Raw genomic sequence first — 21,607 nt, forward strand, 5'->3', positions numbered from 1 at the left:
GCTAATATTACCTTACTGGATCTTTTCCAGCTCCTTCTCAAAAGCATGGTCTGTAAATGAGACAAAGCGGTTATATAGCCACTCTTGTCATTCTCAGTGGGATGGGGCTGTTAAAGCCTGTTAGTCTGAGTTTAGTTCTGCCCTGGGGAGCACACTTAAATGGAAAGACCATTGACTAAAGAGTGTTATAACACCTTTCTAACCTGCACGTAACACCAAGCACTTTGTATTTACACCATAAGCAAATTAAAACAGTGTCTCAGGCACTGAAAGCAGTTTCACCATTTGAGTGTATGACAAGACATTTATTTTTTTAAATAAATAATGTAATGCATTACTAAAGTGGAGCATAAAGGTGTTATACACTCTTTAGCAAAGTCCTACATTAAAGGCTTCAAATGATAAGGTGGTCTTCAAAACATATTAAAGGCTGATCCTTGGTTATTTTTAATGGGCAGCCAAGGGAAGCTGGGGCAGCAGCCACTACAGAAACTACCACACAATCAGTCACACGATGACAGAAATAAAGGAAGCACTGCCATCCAGAGCTTAAAATAACACACACACACACACACACACACACACACACACACACACACATATAGAAAAAAGCAAAATAAATCTACTTTACATACATTTATATGGATATTTGGGATCATGTTATCATTTAATCTTTAGAGTTGAAAAGCACCCTTATGACTGGTTTATAATATTGAATCAGCAGAATTCCTCCTCTGCCACTAGAGGGTGCTAATAAAAATAAATTAAATAAAATACAATAATATTGAATTAACACACTTGATAATACTGCTTCTCATTCTTTATGTAGTCTGTCACAAAAGACATAAAACATAAATAAATACAATAAAGCATTAGATATTTCCCCCATGAGATCATTACATCACACATTCTAGCAGAAAAGTATGAAACATAAAAAATCCAATACGTATCTCAACATAAAGCTACAGCCAAGTCCAGAGAGAGACCGAACTAAATTCAATTAAAATGACTGCACTCTTTCAAAACTGCCCAAAAAAAAACACAGGAACTTTTTATGAATGCATTTTCTCTGTGTGGCATAATTCTGAGTTACAGATATATGGAAACTTCAGGTCCTATTTAGCTTCAGCCACCCCACTGAGTCTATTTTTCATCCTCCTTGGATTAAATAGACTAATATATTTTTTACAACAAGCACTTACAAATGATGTGAAGCTATTGAAAATTAAAAACAAAAGGAAGCAGTGATTTAATTATTCACATAATGGCCATCAGCTAAAAACTTAATCAATGATGTTGCCGTCATAATAAGAGACTGAAGTTAATACAGGGATAAGGACTGTTTTACTAAAAAGTGTTCATTTAAATAATAATAATCATAAGCATTACTGTAGTTAATAAATTGAGTTTCGTAATGAAAATACATTTAGGTTTCATAGATATTTATTAAAATAATAGTAAATGTTACATGGTGAGAATACTGCTACTGTATTTTTCTTAAATTCAGTTTTGCATTCATGCTGGGACCACACTACATAAGATTTTAGTTTTTCATGACTTTCACTATGTTAGATTATTGCTATAAATTCATGCCATGTCTTGGTCGGAAGATTGGCAAAACTACACGTTTGACATGGACCAATCAACACTTGCATTCTTGCATGAGTTCAGACGTCATCAAGGAGACGGGTCAAGAAACTCAATTATGGCCCCAGAAGCAATGTGTGTGATGCTGGCACTTTTGAGTGTTTCAAGAAGAAAAAACAATTGCGGACCCGTTCCTGAGGACAGTATGAACAGTATGGGGATGTATGACTAGGCAAAAAGATCCAAAAATGCTAACATGCTACACTTTTCGTCTGGGTGTCGTGGGACGTTCCAGACGCTACATCACTGATCTTTGGTTATGTCATACTACAAGAACTACTGTTCCTTGTTCCTGATGCTCATATTTGGATCAGATGCTGGAAATACGTCAGATACGACAAAATTTTGTCAAAATCAAGCTAAATTTGCGTAGTGTGATCGCGGCATTAGCTGTTATCACCAGTCTTTATGTACAAACAGAACTGATACCAGTCAACTTATTATTAACTATCATTCTGTTGATAATGTAGAATTATGATTATACAAATGAAGAATTAACAACTACGTTGTTCCATGTGGAATTCTCCTCCAGAATTTCATCAGTGGCTAGATTCAGAACATAGCCTGATATATTTGGTTAGCACTTTTCCCAACTCATCAGATGCTAAGGGTAATTTAATGTCATATCACTGGGGGATCAAAATCTCTTCATTATAGGACAAAGCCATAGAATCTTAAAGTATAACACCATTGTGGTGTTTAATATAAGCTTCAGTTTAGTTATAGACCTTCAAATTAACCATCAAAGCCACAGAGGACAGGGAGCAGTCATGGGGGAGAGAGTGAAAAAATAGACAAGAGAAAGAAAAGGAAGATGGAGGAGAGCACTCACAGCTTCCCTAAAGTCCCCTTGTTTAGGAGTCAGAGTGACTGCCAGCTCCAGAGAACCCAGGTCATGGTCAGGGTAGTGTGGGTCCTTGAGGTCCAGGTTCACATCCAGGGTCCTAAACAAGCAACAACAAAATAATAGCTTGCACACATCCACAAGACAAAGTACACACTAATTAAGAACTGAAACTATTCTGATAGTCGCAGTACAGTAAAACAAACACCAGAGGGCAGTTTCACTCTTTCATAGTGATGGCCTACTAGCAACCCATATCACACAGGTTTAGTAATATTAAGAAATAATTACTTTCTCAAACTCAGTAACAGTACTCCATAAAATAAGATATTATTTAAACAAGGATATTTAGATCTTTAAAAAAAAGATAAAAATAATAAAATATAAAATAGTGGTGTCAAATAAAAGTTGTTGCTGAGTTTAAATGGGCTAAGCCAGTGGAATAAGACTATCAAGAGGCCTCAGAAGGACCTTTGGTGCTCCAGGGACTCCAGATAAAGATATGCAGAGCCCATAAAGTCATCCTGCAGCCCAAAGTCATAGTCAAAGACCTGCAGGCAGAGAGAGAGAGAGAGAGAGAGAGAGAGAGAGAGAGAGAGAGAGGGAGATTTGAATGTAAACTTCTTATGAAGCCTCATTCTGAAATCAGAAAAAGAAACAATGGCATCAGAAGCACTGATTTTTATTCTCTTTATTGTCGGACTGCCTACCAGGCCAGCCTAGAAAAGGCATTTTCATTTATTGACTGACTAACTGGCTGACTGCTGACTGATGTTTAAACGTTCATGAAAGAACTATTAGGAACTGTTAGTTCAGCCGTATTTCCAAGAGAGAACTTAAGGTGGCGCTACTACACCGTCTGTTATTAGTTCCGCCATATTTCACATTCTAGTTCGTTAATTAAATTTGGAAGCGTTTGGCGTGTTTCCACTGACATAAACTGGTTTGCGAACCATAAAATTTTGTTCTCAGCTGGAACCAATAAACAGCACAAAAAATAATACTCTGTTTGTGTGTGTTTCTGGGGCTGTGTTTGGTGCGACACCATACACATTAGTCAGTGTTGGTTAGTTCACAAGCTCAGCAGGGCGGCTCAGAACTCTGTAACGTTTACACACGTATTAAATCTCACACAGAGAGGAGGACTGCTAAAATTGTCTTATTTCATGTGTGTGTATTTGTCTGAAATATTGTAAAGGGAATGGTGGGGAGACATTTTGTGGTGTTAGTATGTTTATAAAACTCCATATAGCTGCACACAGCCTCATTAAACGTCACATGCTTTACTCTAACCTGTTACATTGAATAAATAAGCAATTGTTTTTCTTGAAATGTTCTTGGTCTTCTTTGTTCTTTGGTGGTAGATCATCTAGTGTTTATTTTTAAATAAAATGAACAAGAAAAACACTGATGCCAGTTATATATTATGAAAAAAAACTTTGCTACTTTTTTCATTTCTGCATTTATTCGTCCTGTCCTCTATATTTTCTGTACAGCACAATCACATAATAAAAACCACATGTAAAGATATTGACATGAAGCACCAAAGCTTCTCCAGACTTTCCGAAGAGTATGTATTTTGGGCTTTCCTGTTTTTGAAATGACAGAAACACATGTGAAATTGGCTATATGGATAATGATGGTTCAGCAAAACTAGGCTTTCTGAGTTTCTATTTGCTCTTGTTCCCTTACTATTGAGCAGATAATAATGAATGTTTTCCATTTATCTATAGGTGATATATAAGCTGCTGACATATAATTAATTTAAGATTCACACAGTCTAGTTTGTCCTATAGCTTACCTTTACGTAAAGAGGTTCTCTTAAACAGTCCAAAAGAAGGCTGACTTTTTCATCCCATACTGGGTTCAGGTTCTTATGAATGATCTTGCTGCGGAACACCTCTTTCCCAGAAATCTTAAACTTGACATAGGGGTCACTGGTGCCTAAAACACAAATAAACATTACAGAGGAGTATGAGCAAGAATGAATGCTCCCATCCAACCAGAGAGCACATCACTGTATGAAGCAGCATGAATCATGGTGACACATCCATCAGAGACATGTCTCAATGTAAAACCCTCACCTGAGTCTACTTCAGTAAATGATGTACAGTTTCAAATAGATCAATAGTGCATTTTAGCTGTGCTTCACAGACCCAGGCCTTACATTGTTTACTGTTTTCCTTGTGGCTTGGGTTTTATTTAAAAAAATTAAAACAATGAACAAATCAAATCAAACTTTATTTGTCACATACACAATGCTTTGACGGCTGACCAACACCTTTAACAAAATACAAGTTAAGCAGAAAGAAAATAGGAAATAGAAATAGAATCAAATACAATAAAATAAAATATATAGACATTCTCAAAATAAATAATATTGAACTAAAAAGAATTAAGGCTAAAAATGTAATAAAGACACAAGAAGAATAAAACTTATTAAAAGTAAAAAAATAAATAAAAAGTGAGCTGTGCGCATGGCATATAGATGTGGATTAAAGTGCATAATGTGCATCCGAATGTGCAAATTAATGCAGAGCAATATATAAGTGACAAATGAAAAAGTCTGTTTACAGTGCTGTATGTGGTGTAAAGTGTGTGCTGGATGAAGTCTGGGTTCAATGCAAGCACTGAACTTCTGCTACATTTGTTCAGTTGGGCCACAGGCCCAACTCATTTGAACTCATTTATTCATTCATTATCTGTAAGCGCTTATCCAGTTCAGGGTCGCGGTGGGTCCAGAGCCTACCTGGAATAATTGGGCGCAAGGCGGGAATACACCCTGGAGGGGGCGCCAGTCCTTCACAGGGTAACACACACACACACACTCACACCTACCGGAACACACCGGAGCACCCGGAGGAACCCACGCAGACACAGGGAGAACACACCAACTCCTCACAGACAGTCACCCGGAGCAGGAATCGAACCCACAACCTCCAGGCCCCTGGAGCTGTGTGACTGTGACACTACCTGCTGTGCCACCATGCCTCCCCGAACTCATTTATGCTCCTGAATACGAATACAAATATCTAAATATAAATAAATTGCATTTATTGGTCTGTGCTGAAGGAACCATAATATACAGTTTTATTGCAGCTTCTGTTATTCAGTCACATTTGTTTGGTTGTATGTACAAAAAACTATCAATATGGACAACAAACAACGAATTTGTATCAGGTCAGTATGGTGGCACTGCAGGTAGCAATGCTTTCAGACAGCTCCAGGGTCCTGGGTTAGTCGTTTCAAACCCTGCCGTGGGCCTCTGTGAGGAGTTGGGTGTGTTCCTCCTGTGTCTGTGTGGGTTTCCTCCCACAATTCAAAAACACATGATGATAGGTAGACTGGTTATTCAAAAGTGCCTATAGGTGTGTGTGAATATGTGAGTGTGCTGTGCCTTCTGATGGACTAGTGCCTTTTCCAGGGTGTTCCCACATTGCCCCCAACAATTCCAGGTAGCCCTGTTCAAATTAACCCATTTGTTCATTTTCAATTGCTTTTTCCTGATCATGGTCCAAAGCCTACCTGATACCACTGGGCGCAATGCAGGAACAGACAATGCACAGTTGGTCAGTGCATCCCAAGCCAGTCCAATTTGCTCTTTCTTTTCATTTCCATACTTCAGACTGGCCTGTAGATGGCAGTGAGCTCCTACAACACCCTCTGAGCCTGTGCCATATCTGCATCAGTCACCTGACCACTATATTAACTGCAGTGCCCATTGTCTCCACTTAGTCACTATATACCCATTTCATGGATGGATGGATGGACGGCAAGAAAATTCAGTATATAAAAAATTCAAAAGTAATTAGTCACTAGATGAAGCATAACCAAAACAGTTGTTTATATATATATATATATATATATATATATATATATATATATATATATATATATATATATATATATATATATATATATATATATATAATTTGCACATGCCCATTGTATATCAGAAAACAACACAGTCACTAACCCTATACATCATAATGGACAAGAGCCTGGTCCCAGAGGAAATGACATTAGGTCCAGAAAAGGGCATTATCAGTGCAGATTCCTCCAGTTGGCAACTTCAAATGAAATGGATTGGTTGGCAGTGACAGGTATGTCTTTTCTATTGAATTGAGTTCTCAGAGGAAAACAGCTAGGCCAGGACAAATGTCAGTACTGGGAAACTCAAAGCATTGTTTGTGACACAGATAATCAACTTCTACTAGTTTAGATCCATATCACGTCCCACAAGCCCTGCAGTAACCCTGGAGTTTGTGCAGTGACTTGCAGAGATGGGAACAAGCCAAACAATAAACAGTGTGTGTGTGTGTGTGTGTGTGTGTGTGTGTGTGTGTGCGCGCACTGTAATTACACTCCAGTAACGATACCCATTCACACATCCTTTGATACTGTGCTTACCATAACTCTGCACAGGCCTTAAATCAAACCCTCACAGTGAAGTATATTGTTTGATTAGAGAGAACCTGCTCCATTATATCAGCATCACAACGCACTGCACTGCTACAGTTCGTTAACATGCATCTGGCCAGATGCACTTAAGAGTTCTTCAGGAGCCTTCAGGTCTAGATATAAAATAATGCTGCTTGTTCATCAAATTAAAGTAGTGCTCAAATGTTCAAACATTATTCAGAAAAAGGAATAAAAAATAAATAAATAAATAAATTTTACAAATAATAACAATGCTAAAGTATTTTATTCTAATTCCTAATTGACACATTTTAAAATCAGTTCCTATACATTGAACTAAAAGCAATTGTGGTTTAAACCAGAACTAAAAGTGAGGGGCTGGAAGTAGGTTTATTTGTTGGCTGTAAATGATTATTATGACTAGGGGCAGTTCGGAGAAGCGAGCAGACGTACTCAGCGCCCAGTGGGGAAATCGAGAGTTAGGTGTCTTGTTCAAGTCACTCACCTCACTGTTCTTTTGTATTTAAACAATTTTTCCCAATCATCAACTTCAGTATATAGACATTTCATTTTGGGTTTACAACAATACCATGTGTTGACAGAATCAATCTGATACTCTACTAAACTCATTATCTTATTGTATTGAAGTAAGGGTGTGTGATATGTTGACATCAGATCAACAAGAATTTGTTTACGATACACCACCACAGGGAGATCGTTGGATCGTACTAATGCACATTCAGTCCGCTGCAGTTCTTTTAAGTTGTTTACGTACATATTACACATCAGTAGAATGGGCGGACTCACTGGACACCGATAATGTAAGTCACTACTCTAAAATGTACGACTACTGAACTAAAAACAAATTAATTCATTATTCCATACAGGAGATATCTTCCTCGCAAAAAAAAAAAAAAAAAAAAACCCTCATGTTTGTGTAAAGAGGACTTGCAAAAACGAAAAAAAGCAACAGTTCAAAATAAAATACAACAAATAAAAAAATATGTGGCTCTCAGCTTTAACAACACGCCCATCAAGTCTGTAGACCAATCAGAGACGATGCTCAACCAAGGAGGTGGGGAAGCAACCAGGCGTCAGCACCTAACAAACGCGAACCGCAAGAGACGACGCAGACAAACAACTATCAAAACAATAAATAAGTATTCGAGCTTAGATCCCCTTCACTGTCTGCCCTTCCCCTACTGAGACCATTTAAACAAAAGAAGGGGAGTTAGGAAGGCGGGCTCATTCTACATCCAATCATGGAAAACTCCCCCTTCCAACAAGCCTGGCCTTAAAGGGGAAGAGTACTGGGATAGAAACAAGACTAAATATCAGAATAAACCTAGGTGAGTCAGTCAACTTTTTTCTTGTTTCGTGAGGGTAAAAAGTCATTTGTAGAAGTGTATGAGATTAGTCGAGGAAGTTAAAATATAATATGTTGCCATTAATCTTAGATAATACAATTTTTTTTTCTGCAATAAAATGAATCATTTTCCTTATGGAGAAGTTGGGGTCTTTGAAGATTCCAAAGGAAGATTTCAAAGAAGATTCCAAATTAAATTTAGAAACGTGCCTAACATTTTTTGTTGTTTGGATCATACTTTGACCACTAACAATTCATTTCAATATCTTTAAATATTCTGAAGGCTTTTCAGTAACATTACTTTATAAAATTGCCTCTAGTTTATTCACTGTCTCAAGATTTGAGTATGTAATTTCAGGCAGAAAATGGAAAAAATACCTGGAGTGACCAGTTCAGGATCAGAATATCTGAATATATTCAATTTCATTCATTCATTCATTATCTGTAACCGCTTATCCAGTTCAGGGTCGCGGTGTATTCAATTTCAGTATTTTCAATTTAAATGTCAATCTGGTTCCAAACGCATGCACAAATGTATTCTAAAGTTAACATTTCAAATAATTAGCAGAAGGCTAAAGATAAAATATGTATGAATAAGTAAAAAAAAAAAACAAGCTGTGACCACAGTAAAAAAAAAAAAAAAAACTGTGCTCCCCCAGCACTCCACCAGTATTCAGGCTTGTCAAAATAAAAGTCCAGAGTGAAGTTTAAAAGCGCCTACCACTCTACAAAAATGTACATACAATGAAGCATTGCGAAGCTACAGCTCAGTTTGTCAGCTTTATACCTCGAATTAGACCAGACCACGTCCATAAAGCTCTGGTTAATGCGTGTACTCTGTTCCTAGGCCACACACTGTATGTGCGAGTTAGGGAGCAAGTTAGCGGAAGCTGCAGCACAGTCTCAGGAATGTTTAATGCTAATTAGACTCCCTTTGTTTGAATACATTTCCATTTTCAGCTAAACAACATGTATGAAGAAAAGGGCAAAGGAAAGGTATTTTTTTTTGTAGACTGATTGTAGTCAGTTTAAGGTCCATGGACTTGGTGCATATTATAGTCCACTGCCCTTGGCTGCTCTCTACATGACAAGTGCATGATAGAAACCTTATCGCAGAGAATTAGAGGTGGTGAATGCAAACCAAAGGCAAGATGATTGAGCAGGATATTGAATAAAAAGATAGGTACCCCTCTCAAACACTGAACACAAAATATCTGAATATTCTGAGGATGTCAATCTTTTCACTGATTTCATAGATTTTTCAAAACATGATTCATAAGGCACCAAACAAATCAGCAAGAGCACAGACAGATCAATTAGCTACTGAAGGTTCATCCAATAAGTCGATTGGCTGGATTTTAATGTGACTTCGGGGTCAGAGAGAGGGACTATTTCTTGTCTTCCTCCAGAATCGATGCGCACATGGCTGCCATGCGCCATAGAGCAGCTCCAACACTACACACTGCATTTGTCTATAAACCAAGCAGAGTGCCACCATCCATCCTGCAGGCGGAACAGCATGAAATTAAACTCCACACGCATCACCACAGCCAACCACTTCTTACATAGAGACTGTACATCTAGGTTGTGCACTGCCATGATGGACTGCAGATGTGAAAGCAATTAATGTGTTACGCATATTTCAAAAATAATATATTTAAAACATTCCTCAACATTTCTATTTATACATTGTAATTTTTTAGATGGTAAAATACAGCATTTAATTAGTGTACCATTTCATGTTTGTAATATGAAAATAATGAATATAATACATTAGCATATTACAGTAAGAAAATTACTAAACTCGATTGAACTTTGACAAAAATTTGCACTAGCGAGCTTAGATGAAATAATGTGTTGCAAAACCTATTGTCACTATCTTCAGTTAAAATTTGGTGTTCCATATTAGTACTGAGGAGAACCAGCCTATGGCCAATGAGAGCAGAAAAATCCTGAATGGGATATTGGCGTGAAAAATAGCGAATTCAATCCAAATTCCAATTTTCCAATTCAAAACAAATCTAGCATAAAATTGAACACTCATAATGTGATGTGATGGTAGCCGTATATTTCTTCCTTTGGGGTAGGGATGTAATTGAGTAGTTTGAGCGCGATAGCCTGGTATAAGATGCTCAACTTAAGAGAAGGGCTTCAATTTAAAATGGCTCTTTTATAAGCGGACATCTAAAAACGACTTTTTCCACATGTTAACACAGTTCCCCGGGGTCTTAATGAAACATCTGTGGCAGGCTTTTTCAAAATACCGCAAGAAACAGAGAATGAGCAGATACTCTCAATGTCTGTAACAGTACAGATATTGGTATTGTACATGAAGTGATGTTGCACATTTTCTAGTACAAATCAAATTAGAAAGTTTAATGCTATTGGGTTTTTTTTGTTGTTGTTCTTTTATATTAACAGACAGTTGATTCCATAACGTTGAATCCTTTGCGATGCTGCTACAGACAGTGGACATAAATTAATTATAAAAAATTAATTACACGATTAAAAAAAAAGGAATACTGCCTTTAGGTGAAGAAAAACAACAGCTGATTTTATAGACTTAATTATTAACTAAATATTGATTTGCTAACCACTGTTCTGCCACAATTCATAGACTTCTTTTCAAAGTGGCGACCAGCTGCAAATCAGCTAAAACTTCTCTATAGACTCTCTCCTGAAGCACGGCATTGATTACCACTATTTATTTATTTATTTATTTATTTTTTGGGAGTCCAGCCACTTTCATTTAGTGCTTAACTAAAGCAGCTACGTAAAGTGTATTTCAGTATTTTACATAAAAATTAATGTGATTGTTTTAATAAAATTTTACCCCAAAATCGACACAGTTCGTACAGTGATTGTACAATAAATACACTTTGTCTAATGCCACAATGCCTCACATAGAAATAATATTGTTGCCAGTTTCTCAGTGAATAGCATATAGATACCAAATTAAAGAGAAATCCCACCCACATTTCCTACATAAACAAACTTTCACAGAAAACATTCTGGAGAGTAATTAAAATAAATCATTATCTTGTGCAGATGTTGCAGCATTTGGTTATTTTCACAGTAAAGTAATCAGTAAGTTTTTCTCTAGTGCATCATTGCACAAGACACTTCTAGACCAGCACCTCTGTGGGACCAAAATATCTAAACACAGGTCAAAACTGTCAGGATTAACAATGATTATCACTTTTAAATCACAGTGGCCATTCACTCACATACATCACATGGCCACAAAGGGGCAGTGTGTTAATGCTTTAAGCAAAAACTGAGAACAAGATTCCCTCTCTCAGACTGATACAATGATACATCCCTTCTAAAATACACGACCAATCTCTGCACCACTTTCAAGCCTCACTGCAGCTGAAATGTTTGCACATCTCTGAAAACTGACTCAGACTTTAGCACAGTGACAAAACCAGCAGTATAACAAACCTACATATGACATAGCAATATGCCACTAGATATTTCAAGGCACTACTTTGGCATACTGTATTTGTGTGTAACAGTATTGCAGTAAATGTTTATCTATGGCAGAGGATAACACATTATATTTGGAACCATAGTCATGTGTTGAAACTGTATATAGGGACATAATTTTACAGATTAGCCAGGAGTTACAGTAAAAAAAGATGTGCTGTATGGCATAGCAGAACAGACAAGCCAACAAAATGGACCCAGAAATTCAGCATTTCAATTAGGAATGGGTTTAAAACATTGCCATTATAATGCCAGCATTCTTGGAGTATATGGATTAATTAGAAATGTGGAGAATTTTATTGCCAGTAACAAAACTTCAAAAGGAACAGTGAACAATTTGGCATAGCACTTCGCTCCAGTTAATCAGGATTTGTTATTTAAATATTTAACTATATTAAATTATAATAACTTGTCCTTGAGTTAGTCACAAATTGTAGATATTTAATAACATAATTTTGGGAGTAGGACCACAGCCAAACTCCTCCTCTCAGCCCTATATATACCCCGCAAATTCACGTCATTTCCGCGTCAGACAAACTCGCTTCATTTAGTTCAGGAGACAGATCTCGATTCGACTGCTTCACTACGCCAGCTCGCTCCTCCGCACTGGGTCATTCCTGCTGATCCCCATATTCGGAGCAGTGTTCGGCCACTATCAAACCCACCGAGCCTCCTGTTTTAAAAAACTTGCTCCCACCTCCACCCCGTCTCCACCCTTTTCTCATATTCATTTATCCAACAGGGGGTCTGGCTTCACACGCATTCATAAGCCACCCTGAACTCCTCCCCAAAGACTTCTGAGTTCACCTCCCCGTTTCAACCTCTATGGGCGTGGTCCGTACTAGCAAAGTAAAGATTATTAAAGGCTTTAGGTCCAAACTTGAGAAGACAGCATATGGCCGATAGCCCTCACTGATGGCTGTAATGACTCCAGGACATTTCGACACACATTGTCAGTCTTAAAAAAGGGTATACAACCCAGATGTTGACCTAATGGGCCACATCAGAGTAGTTAGTGCTGGAAAGCCCAGCTAATGGCTCCTGAATAATGAATTGGAAAGCGAGGACAAGCAGGCCTTATATTACTTTGAGAGGTGGATCAATCCACAAATGCACATCCTAGTGATAAATTGGTAATTTTTTAAGAGTTCATAATAAAACGCAAGTAGCACACAAGCCAAAATTTGCTAGATATAATTAAAAACTGAATGTTAAATGATGGAAACAAAGTGTTACATTTAGGTGTCAACACTGGTCAGAGGCCAAATGTTAAAGAAAACAATGACTGTCCAAAGCTTTCAGGAAAGACTTAACATTCAGTTGTTTAACTGAATAATTACTGTATTAACAGTCAGATCTGGGTACTGTGCTGCAATGTCTCCAAAAAAATACTGTTCATTCAGAAACATGAAATGCTTCATGGACTACACACAGCCTCTTGCTGCTGCTTGAGAATTCAATACAAGCTGGACCAATCTAAGTTAAAGTTTCTGTGGTAAACCGCTCAGTAATGTGCCTATAACAAGCCAGATCCCCAAACGAGATGACATCTTGACCACAATCAGCTGCTCTGATGCATTTCATATACATTTATTGATGTAATAAAGCATGAAATGCTCAATATTGTGATGATTATGAATGACATAGAAGTGGACAGGTGAGAACAAGGGTTGTAAACAGTACCAGTTCCTCTAGGACATGTTCACTCAGACATAACTATACCCTCTCAGGTATTAACATGCCTGTTTCTCAAAAATTTCAGGACAACATAATTGGGAACTTGGTTCTGATGTTGTACTTCTGAGGTTCTCAAAATCAAACAGTAATCATATACACACTCATACACACTTTACCATTGATAACCTGACCTTAGCACACAAATACTTCCCCACCCCCATTATTGTGTCTTTCTTCACACCCTTTGCATTAGTGGCTGTAGATCTCTGATCACTGAACTCTAATCATGACTGAAATGGTTAGGTGGGCTTTTATCAGTCTGTTCTAACAGAGACCACGTCTTCCTGCACTAGGGAGGGATCCCTACTGACCACTCACAAAAAGAATAGGCCTCCATATTTAGAGTCTAATGAACAACAAAACATCCTTCATTTGGGAAACTGATTGCCTCTGCATGACAGAATGTGTTATATGAATTCTGAATTTAAATGATTAAAAAAACCAAAAGATAGTTAATGTGAAATCATACACCGGCAATTCTTTCAAGGTAGACCTGATAAATACACAAAGAAACAAATGAGGACCAAAAAGAAAATAATAATTATAAAAATAATTCAAAGCCCAGCAAATGAAGCCCATCATTCAACTAGAATACAAGACTTCTCTGAACATTTATAATTATACTTCCCATAAAATCATGACATGCCACAAGAGCTATAAAAAGGTCATTGAATAATGCATACTGAGTCATAATTAAGCTAAAATTTTTCAATTCAATTCCCTATGTGAGTCAGTGTACTGGGTGATTAGTCTCATCGGAAAGAAATTTGGAACTTGGAGCACACAGCTGAGATCCCCATGATCCCCTACAGAGCTCCGAAACTCAGCTCAGGACCTCTAGGGGCCCAGTAATAGCCCCTAGCTTTGGCACTCATGGAATGTATCTGCAGTTAGGTCCAATAAAATTTCTTCTGCAAAAGATTTTCTCCTTCCACTGAGCACGCAACTAAGGAGATACGCATTGTATTGTATACTATATACTATATATGTATATACTAATATATTAGTGCTCTGTGATATAAGCGCAAATCAATATCACGATTAATTGTACATTTTAGCAAGATTAGGATTAATGAACAATTGTTTTGTTTTTGTATTTTTGACCCTCATATGCTCCAGTATTAAAGCTGGGATATTTTTTCTAATGTTGCTGGGAGCTTGTTCCTCTGTTTTCTGACCACTGTTTTTATTTGCTCTGTGATTGTGCTTTGATCACTGAAACTGTTTTTTCTCAGTGTTTGCATTTGACTTTTTGGTCAGTGTTGTCTTAGTTATAGTCGAAACACAGGACGTCCAAACCACAGACACTGTGTTTTTCTTTGGTACTTGCTCAAGTCGCTTACTCAACCTCAATTTAGGTTGCCACCATGTGGCAGACGTGTAGAATCATGTGACTACAGCTTGATAGCGTGGTTTTAAAAGGACAGTGTAGTGGGGACATAACAGAAAAAAAAAAACAGTTAAATATAATTGATATAATTCATAAAGTCGATTAGAAGTTCTGAATGTCAATTTAGATTATTTTTCTATTAATTGCCCGGTCTGTGAGGAGTGTGGTGTGTTCTCCCCGTGTCCACATGGGTTTCTTCTGGGTGCGCCGGTTTCCTCCCACAGTCCAAAAACACACGTTGGTAGGTGGATTGGTGACTCAAAAGTGTCCGTAGGTGTGAGTGTGTGAGTGTGTGTTGCCCTGTGAAGGACTGGCGCCCCCTCCAGGGTGTATTCCCGCCTTGCGCCCAATGATTCCAGGTAGGCTCTAGACCCACGCGACCCTGAAATGGATAAGCGCTTACAGATAATGAATGAACGAATGAATAATTACCAGGTGCAGTATATATATATATATATATATATATATATATATATATATATATATATATATATATATATATATATATATATATATATATAATATTATTGGAATATTCAATACATCTGAAGAACTAATACAAATGGGATATAACCTGTGTGAACCTACAGTTAACACTTGGTAACTTCTTTCTTTTCATCTTTCTTAAATAGCTTCAGTCAAGAATTTAATTCTATTCTTTATGTTTTTAAAACTTCTTTCCTTAGGAATTAGAATTTAAGGAGGATCTCAGTATCTTATTTTTTATTGTAAAATGTAGAAAGCGTATTTGAAAAGAGTCAGGTCTGCAGTAGAAAATCAGAATGAAGACATTCTAATACAGAAATCCAACGTCATCTAAATAGTCTGCTCTTTCAGGGTGCAATAATTATCTGAGAAAAGTTTTTAAAATCATATAAAACTACATATTACAGTAAAAAGTTTCATGTCATTAAAATTTTGTCTCACTGCCCACCATACAACTTTGTAACTCTGACTCATGCACACATAGAAGAGCCTTTTCACCCGTCAGCCTCTCTTTAGTATCTGCCAGCAGTGAAATATCAGACCCAAATTAGAGAACAAATAGTGACAACAAGCATATTCATAATAGCTTCAACTCACCATCATTACAGGTTATAAGATCCTACAGCTGTTCATGAAACATGAGACTAAATCTTCCACACGCGGTCCATCTCACTTTCCAAAGAGCAACACACCGCAAACTGCTGAACACAGCCATTACAGCCTAATCATCATTTACAGACCAATGGAATTCAAATGAGTTATATTTTATTACCAAATTAGATTAAAAAAAAAAACAGGTCAGCATGAACAAACAAACTATTACAAAGAGAAGAATCACTGTTTATGATTCATATTCTATGCAGGACAGAATGAGTCATTATCCGCTCTTGAAAAAGTTCAACAAAACAACTATTAATGTTTCATGAGATAATGTGACCTGTTTTCATGAGGTTGGCTGAGTCTGTCGCACACAGTGTTCTAAACTATTTAATGAACTGCTTCTATCTCCATGATCAATGACTGCAGGCTTGATGTAGACAGTATGACAGTATTACTGCATGCTTACAGCAGTACCTGTTTCCAGTGTCCTTTGTGACATTTTGCTTTAAGTGTGCATATGAATATTTCTATTTCCAACACAGCATTTTAACAGGTTCTTCAAAACATTCAGCAATATTATAGCTGCCCTTGTCCAGTGTTCTAAATGTGAGAAACAGACTTGGTGTCAGGAACGAGGGGCGGACTGACGGAGCGGACACACACGCTAAAGCACAGATAAACTTTAATTTACAAATAATAACAAAACAAAGAGACTTTAACAAAAAGACAAGAAACGGGGAGCCAAGCAGGCTAAACGGGACACGAGGAGCTAATTAGGGCAAACGGGACAGACAGACTAAAGAACGAAACGACAGGAAATGAAACGACAACGTGGAAACCAATAACGGAGAAACTTACAGAGACAGACTTGATAACACGATTGACATGACAAAGTACAAAGAACAAATGACCAACAAACAGGAAGTGTAGGAAGAGAACTTAAATACAAGACACTGACGAGACGCACCTGAGACAGATAACGAGGAGGACGGGTTAACACATGACAGACGAGGAGGCGGAACAAAGGCGGAGACAGGGGCGGAGACAAGGACAATAACAAACAAAGCCATGTGCTGAGAAAGAGCACATGACCGGGGAAAACAGACATGACGAGACGAGGGTGTGACACTTGGTGTTTTTTATGATATTTCTATCAAAGAGCCTAATTTCAAATGGCTATTTTAGAAATAAAGGAAAGGCAACATTCATCCCACCTTATTATTAAAACAATTCAGCAGTGGAAATAGCTACCTCTCATGAAAGATACCCAGCCTGCTAAATGTGAGTGAGTTTATCAGCATGGGTTTTTAACAATACGTAAAACAAACAGGTGGATTATAGTTATTGGAAATTATTACAGATTACACAAATTGTATATTTTAATAGATTATTCTATTTTTAGCTTAAATTGAGTTAAAAATGATAGACGTAATCACAGAACTCAACATTGCCCTTATGTCTTATTTCTTTTGCAGTTACTGATATTATCTGTCATGCTGAGAGTATTAACAGTGACATGGGGCTGATAGACTTTATGAAAGTGAGCTAGAGCCTGCAAACTAGGAAGAGAATTGACTCTCTGATTCTCTCTCTGTCTTTCTGTCTCTCTGTCTCTCTCCCTCCCTCGGGAAAACCTTAGATATGTTCAAATTTTTAGATAAAAGAACAAGGTAGGCATCAGCTCCTGAAATAAATAACAACAAACAGCAGCTGAAATACTAAGACATGACACAGCCTAACTACTGTATTCTTCCTCAGACAGGAAGTTCTGAAATATAACAGACACCACGTGCAATGCAAAATCTCACAGCCTTCAAAAATATCGTTCTATTTCTTTTCCCCTTAACAACATCATGCCACGTTGTTATATGTCCATGCCAACCATGACTAGGTATCACAATATATCTGGCATTCTGATGTGAGAATTCACAACACTGTTAGAAATTCTAATCTTTTTCTGACAGACAGTGAGGAAAAAGAGACAAGATGGTATGAAGAACAGTTTATATTTCTCGCCAAAACTACGGCAGTGCTGGAAGCGTGGAGGAGGCTGGCAGCATCACTTGTGTTTTGGCAGAAAATGAGCTCTCATGCAGGCAAAGATGAATCACGTCCAGGTCAGGACAGGCTCAGGTGGGTTGCAGAATAGCTCCAGTAAAAAGATGTAGCAGACCTTCCACTGTCACTCATTGTGTTTGACCTGATAGAATAGAGTTAATGGGCTGGGAGGGCACATATATACTCCATCATGTATTATAATGTTGAAGTGATGAGATAAAAGCCTTTAATTCAAAATTTTTACTCCACTCTTCTCTGTGAATTGGGATTGAAGCCTTATGAGACTTAAGCCTGTTATCACAATTATTGTGATACATTAAAAACATTACCAAATCATCAAATAAATTTATTCTAATGGTTTAAAAACACAGCCATGCACTGGATACCTTGCATGCATCGTATCAATGTTTAATTCTTTAAAATAACAGTAAAATAAGAGTTATAGTCACAAAGTTTTCCTTCACTCAAGATTAAAAAATAAATAAAACAAGAATAAAACAATTTAATTCCATTTTTAATATTTACACATATTTGCTCAGCAACTATCAATGATTTTTCAACATTAAATGAAGCTTTCCACCTGCTGAGACATTTTACAGCCAAGCATCGACAGTCATGCAGTCCAGCTACTCTGGGGATATATATTAGTGCATTAAAGTGGACAATGGTAAAGCCTCTTAATGTGTCACCAATAAGACATTAGGTCGGATCCAGTAAATTACACAGTAAATACACAGTAAATGCCAACATCTACTGTATTTAGAGGTACAGCCACATACCACTGGGGATAATCATTTATTGAAGCCATCACTGGTGGATTTAAAAAAAAAGGATAAATTATGCATGGCTGAGGAAAGCGAATGTTTATTTTCTGAAAATATTTCCATTGAGAGTTTTTAGTAACTCAAATGAAAGAATAAGCAATGATTTATCTTTATATTTGCAAAAGCATCAGTGATATAGAATGTCCCTAAACCATAACCCAAGTCTCCCCTAAACGATTTTGCTTGTGTTTCTTGAATTTGGACAGTCAGCTAATTTTTTTTTCTAATTATTTAACTATAGGTGTGTGTGCACATATGAGATTGGACTGTGTCTGGACAGTTTATGCTGTAGCATACTGTCAGCTGATAATGAGCCCATTAGTGGTCCAGCAGTCAAAACAATCCCCATGGCACTGACACTTACACTGTCTGAAATGCACTCCTTAACACATGGCTCCTCTATGACTCAAGAGCTGCTCAGACCAGTAAAACCATAATGGGCGAAACGTACAAGTTATCCATCAATGCCACCTGTCAAATGTCTGGTCAGATGCAAATGAATGCAGGCACTCTGGAGATAGTGTATGCCCCTGGCCATTTGATTTAATCAGACTAGTATTGATTTCATGATGTGTTGTCTACTAAACTCTAAACAAGGACAACAACAATAAGGACAAAAATAGTCCACAGTGGGTTTAAACTAAGGCTGGGCAATTGATTGGAAGTGAATCAAAATCACCATTCGGAATTTCTTATCATACTATTCCATAATTCAGATTACTCTGCGTCCATGTACTGTCCCCTTAAAAGCATACTACTGTGTGATTCTGCCCCATTCAATCTGCCTCAGGAGGACCTAAAGAACATGGCGGACTATTCAAAAATGTCATTTGACATGTTTGATTTTAGTGAAGACGACACTGAACATCAAGATGTCAAATGTAAACTCGGACCAAAAACCATTACCCTTGGTTTCAGTGACCAAGGGTAATACCACCAGTCCCATCACAAACCCATCACCAAATATGAACTGTGCATGGCTCCAAAAAGAGACTGACAAGCTCCCAGTAATATTAGATAACAATATTCCAGCTGTAACACTTCAGCACATTCACAGAACAAGCCTTGAACAACGAAAGCAAAAAACTAAAACATCGTTCTTTAATCTTAATCAAGGTAAAATGTTTGATTAATTGTGATACTGATCTGCAGTCAAATCGCCCAGAACCTGTTTGAAGTACCTAACTATGTAATCAGAATCAAACCATCCCTGTCAAAAGAAATCCCTGTATTCCACAAATAATTAAATATTATACAAAACTAAAATAATGAAACAATTAAATTTAATTAAGTATAAGTAAAATAATTAAATGTTATACAACATAATTTTTAATGGGCTCATGTTGGAAAACCAAGCATCAAAAACAAGTGTTCTGAATTTATAAGCATAAAGACCTCTGATGTCACAAAGACAAGTGCATTAACATATATCTGCATTTCAATCTGCAATTAGTTTAAGTTATAAATATGTTATAGACTGGACTTCTTTTTGAACAAAGGTCAATACAAGGCAGTCATCAACAACAGAAGAAGTTTTATAAATCCATTTTAATGGCAAAAACAGTGTAAAAACTAAGAGCAACAAAATGATAAATAAACAAACTTGATCTCACAGAAGCAGACATGAAAGTAGCCTACCTCCTCTGTCCCTGATGGCGAGATTGTTCCCTTTCTTCAGCACGATGTCCAGTTGGTACATCCCGGGGTGGACAGGTGCCGGTGGCTCTGCATTACTTGGCCCCACAATATTGATGCCCTGCAGAGGGGACAGAGAATGTGTCAGTGTCTCGAGGGTCCATGGTGTAACCAGAACCACAGCAGATACTGGATCAGCCATTTTAGTCAGAAGTCATGTACATCTCCAGAGGTGATAAGTCTTGGTATACTATTAATTTATCTCATTACAGTTAAGCAGTGCTGTTAACATATGTTATATCAGAACTGTGAACCTATAATCAAAGTATAAAAATGGTGAATAATTTTATTTAAATACAAAATATTACAATATTAATTTGGCTTCAAAGTTTTTCTACACATTGTGATATTAACACTGATATAACTGCCATGGCTAATATATTACTAGAAAGCAAACTTGTTTAGAGTTGGGAGGAAATTTGTGGGACATATGTTATAATAAGGATCACATTTCTGGTTGTTTGACAGGAACTGCCAACACCCATCACTTCCTCATGTAATAAACCCTCAAGGGAGAAGACAGAAGAAACGCCAGTGATGGGTGTAATGGGAGAAATATAAACACTCAAATAGAAAATTTACACAATATATTTAAGGGTACTTCATATTTATGACAGAATTTTTAAATGTGGAAAAAATAAATTATTTATAAAGAGATTAAAGGGGGAAATCAAACAAACATAAAAATATACATAAATATAACCCAATGTTTGTGCTATTATGTATTTTCTGTAGTTATGTTGAAGTTGTTTCCAGTTTTTATGCATTTTTTAATTTTATGTTTGAACAGTGTCTGTCCTTGGAATGGGCCAATGGAAATACTACAAAAGCACTATTAATAAAATAAATATTACTTTAATCTACCTTAGTAGCAAAGAAAATTTTGTTTTTCTTGTAAAATTATTATAATGGAGATGTGTTCTTTGGGTTTTCCTTTGTATTGTTCATTTATTTTTATTTTTTTACACTTTTGACACAGTAGTGTTATGTGTTCAAAACCACAGAAACAGACCCTCCAGTGTCTCGTTTCCATGGCAACCATAATGTAGACA

General features: G+C 37.0%; 1 protein-coding gene across 2 annotated transcripts in view; it reads right to left on the reverse strand.

The window, feature by feature from the left end:
• The window catches only part of LOC136676304 (multiple C2 and transmembrane domain-containing protein 1-like), a 102,195-nt gene extending 81,584 nt beyond the window's left edge, over positions 1-20,611 (reverse strand). For both annotated transcript variants that reach the window (XM_066653197.1, XM_066653198.1), the window contains exons 1-5: positions 20,499-20,611; positions 4,293-4,435; positions 2,963-3,042; positions 2,480-2,591; positions 12-50 (exon numbers count right to left, since the gene is read on the reverse strand). In XM_066653197.1, the coding sequence (XP_066509294.1) occupies positions 12-50; positions 2,480-2,591; positions 2,963-3,042; positions 4,293-4,435; positions 20,499-20,559 (435 nt within the window). In that variant the 5' untranslated portion in view covers positions 20,560-20,611. The remainder of the gene's footprint in view (positions 1-11; positions 51-2,479; positions 2,592-2,962; positions 3,043-4,292; positions 4,436-20,498) is intronic.
• Between the last annotated feature and the right edge of the window lie 996 nt (positions 20,612-21,607).

The sequence above is a fragment of the Hoplias malabaricus genome, chromosome X2 (genome assembly GCF_029633855.1).
Source record: "Hoplias malabaricus isolate fHopMal1 chromosome X2, fHopMal1.hap1, whole genome shotgun sequence".
Classification (NCBI taxonomy): Eukaryota; Metazoa; Chordata; class Actinopteri; order Characiformes; family Erythrinidae; genus Hoplias; species Hoplias malabaricus.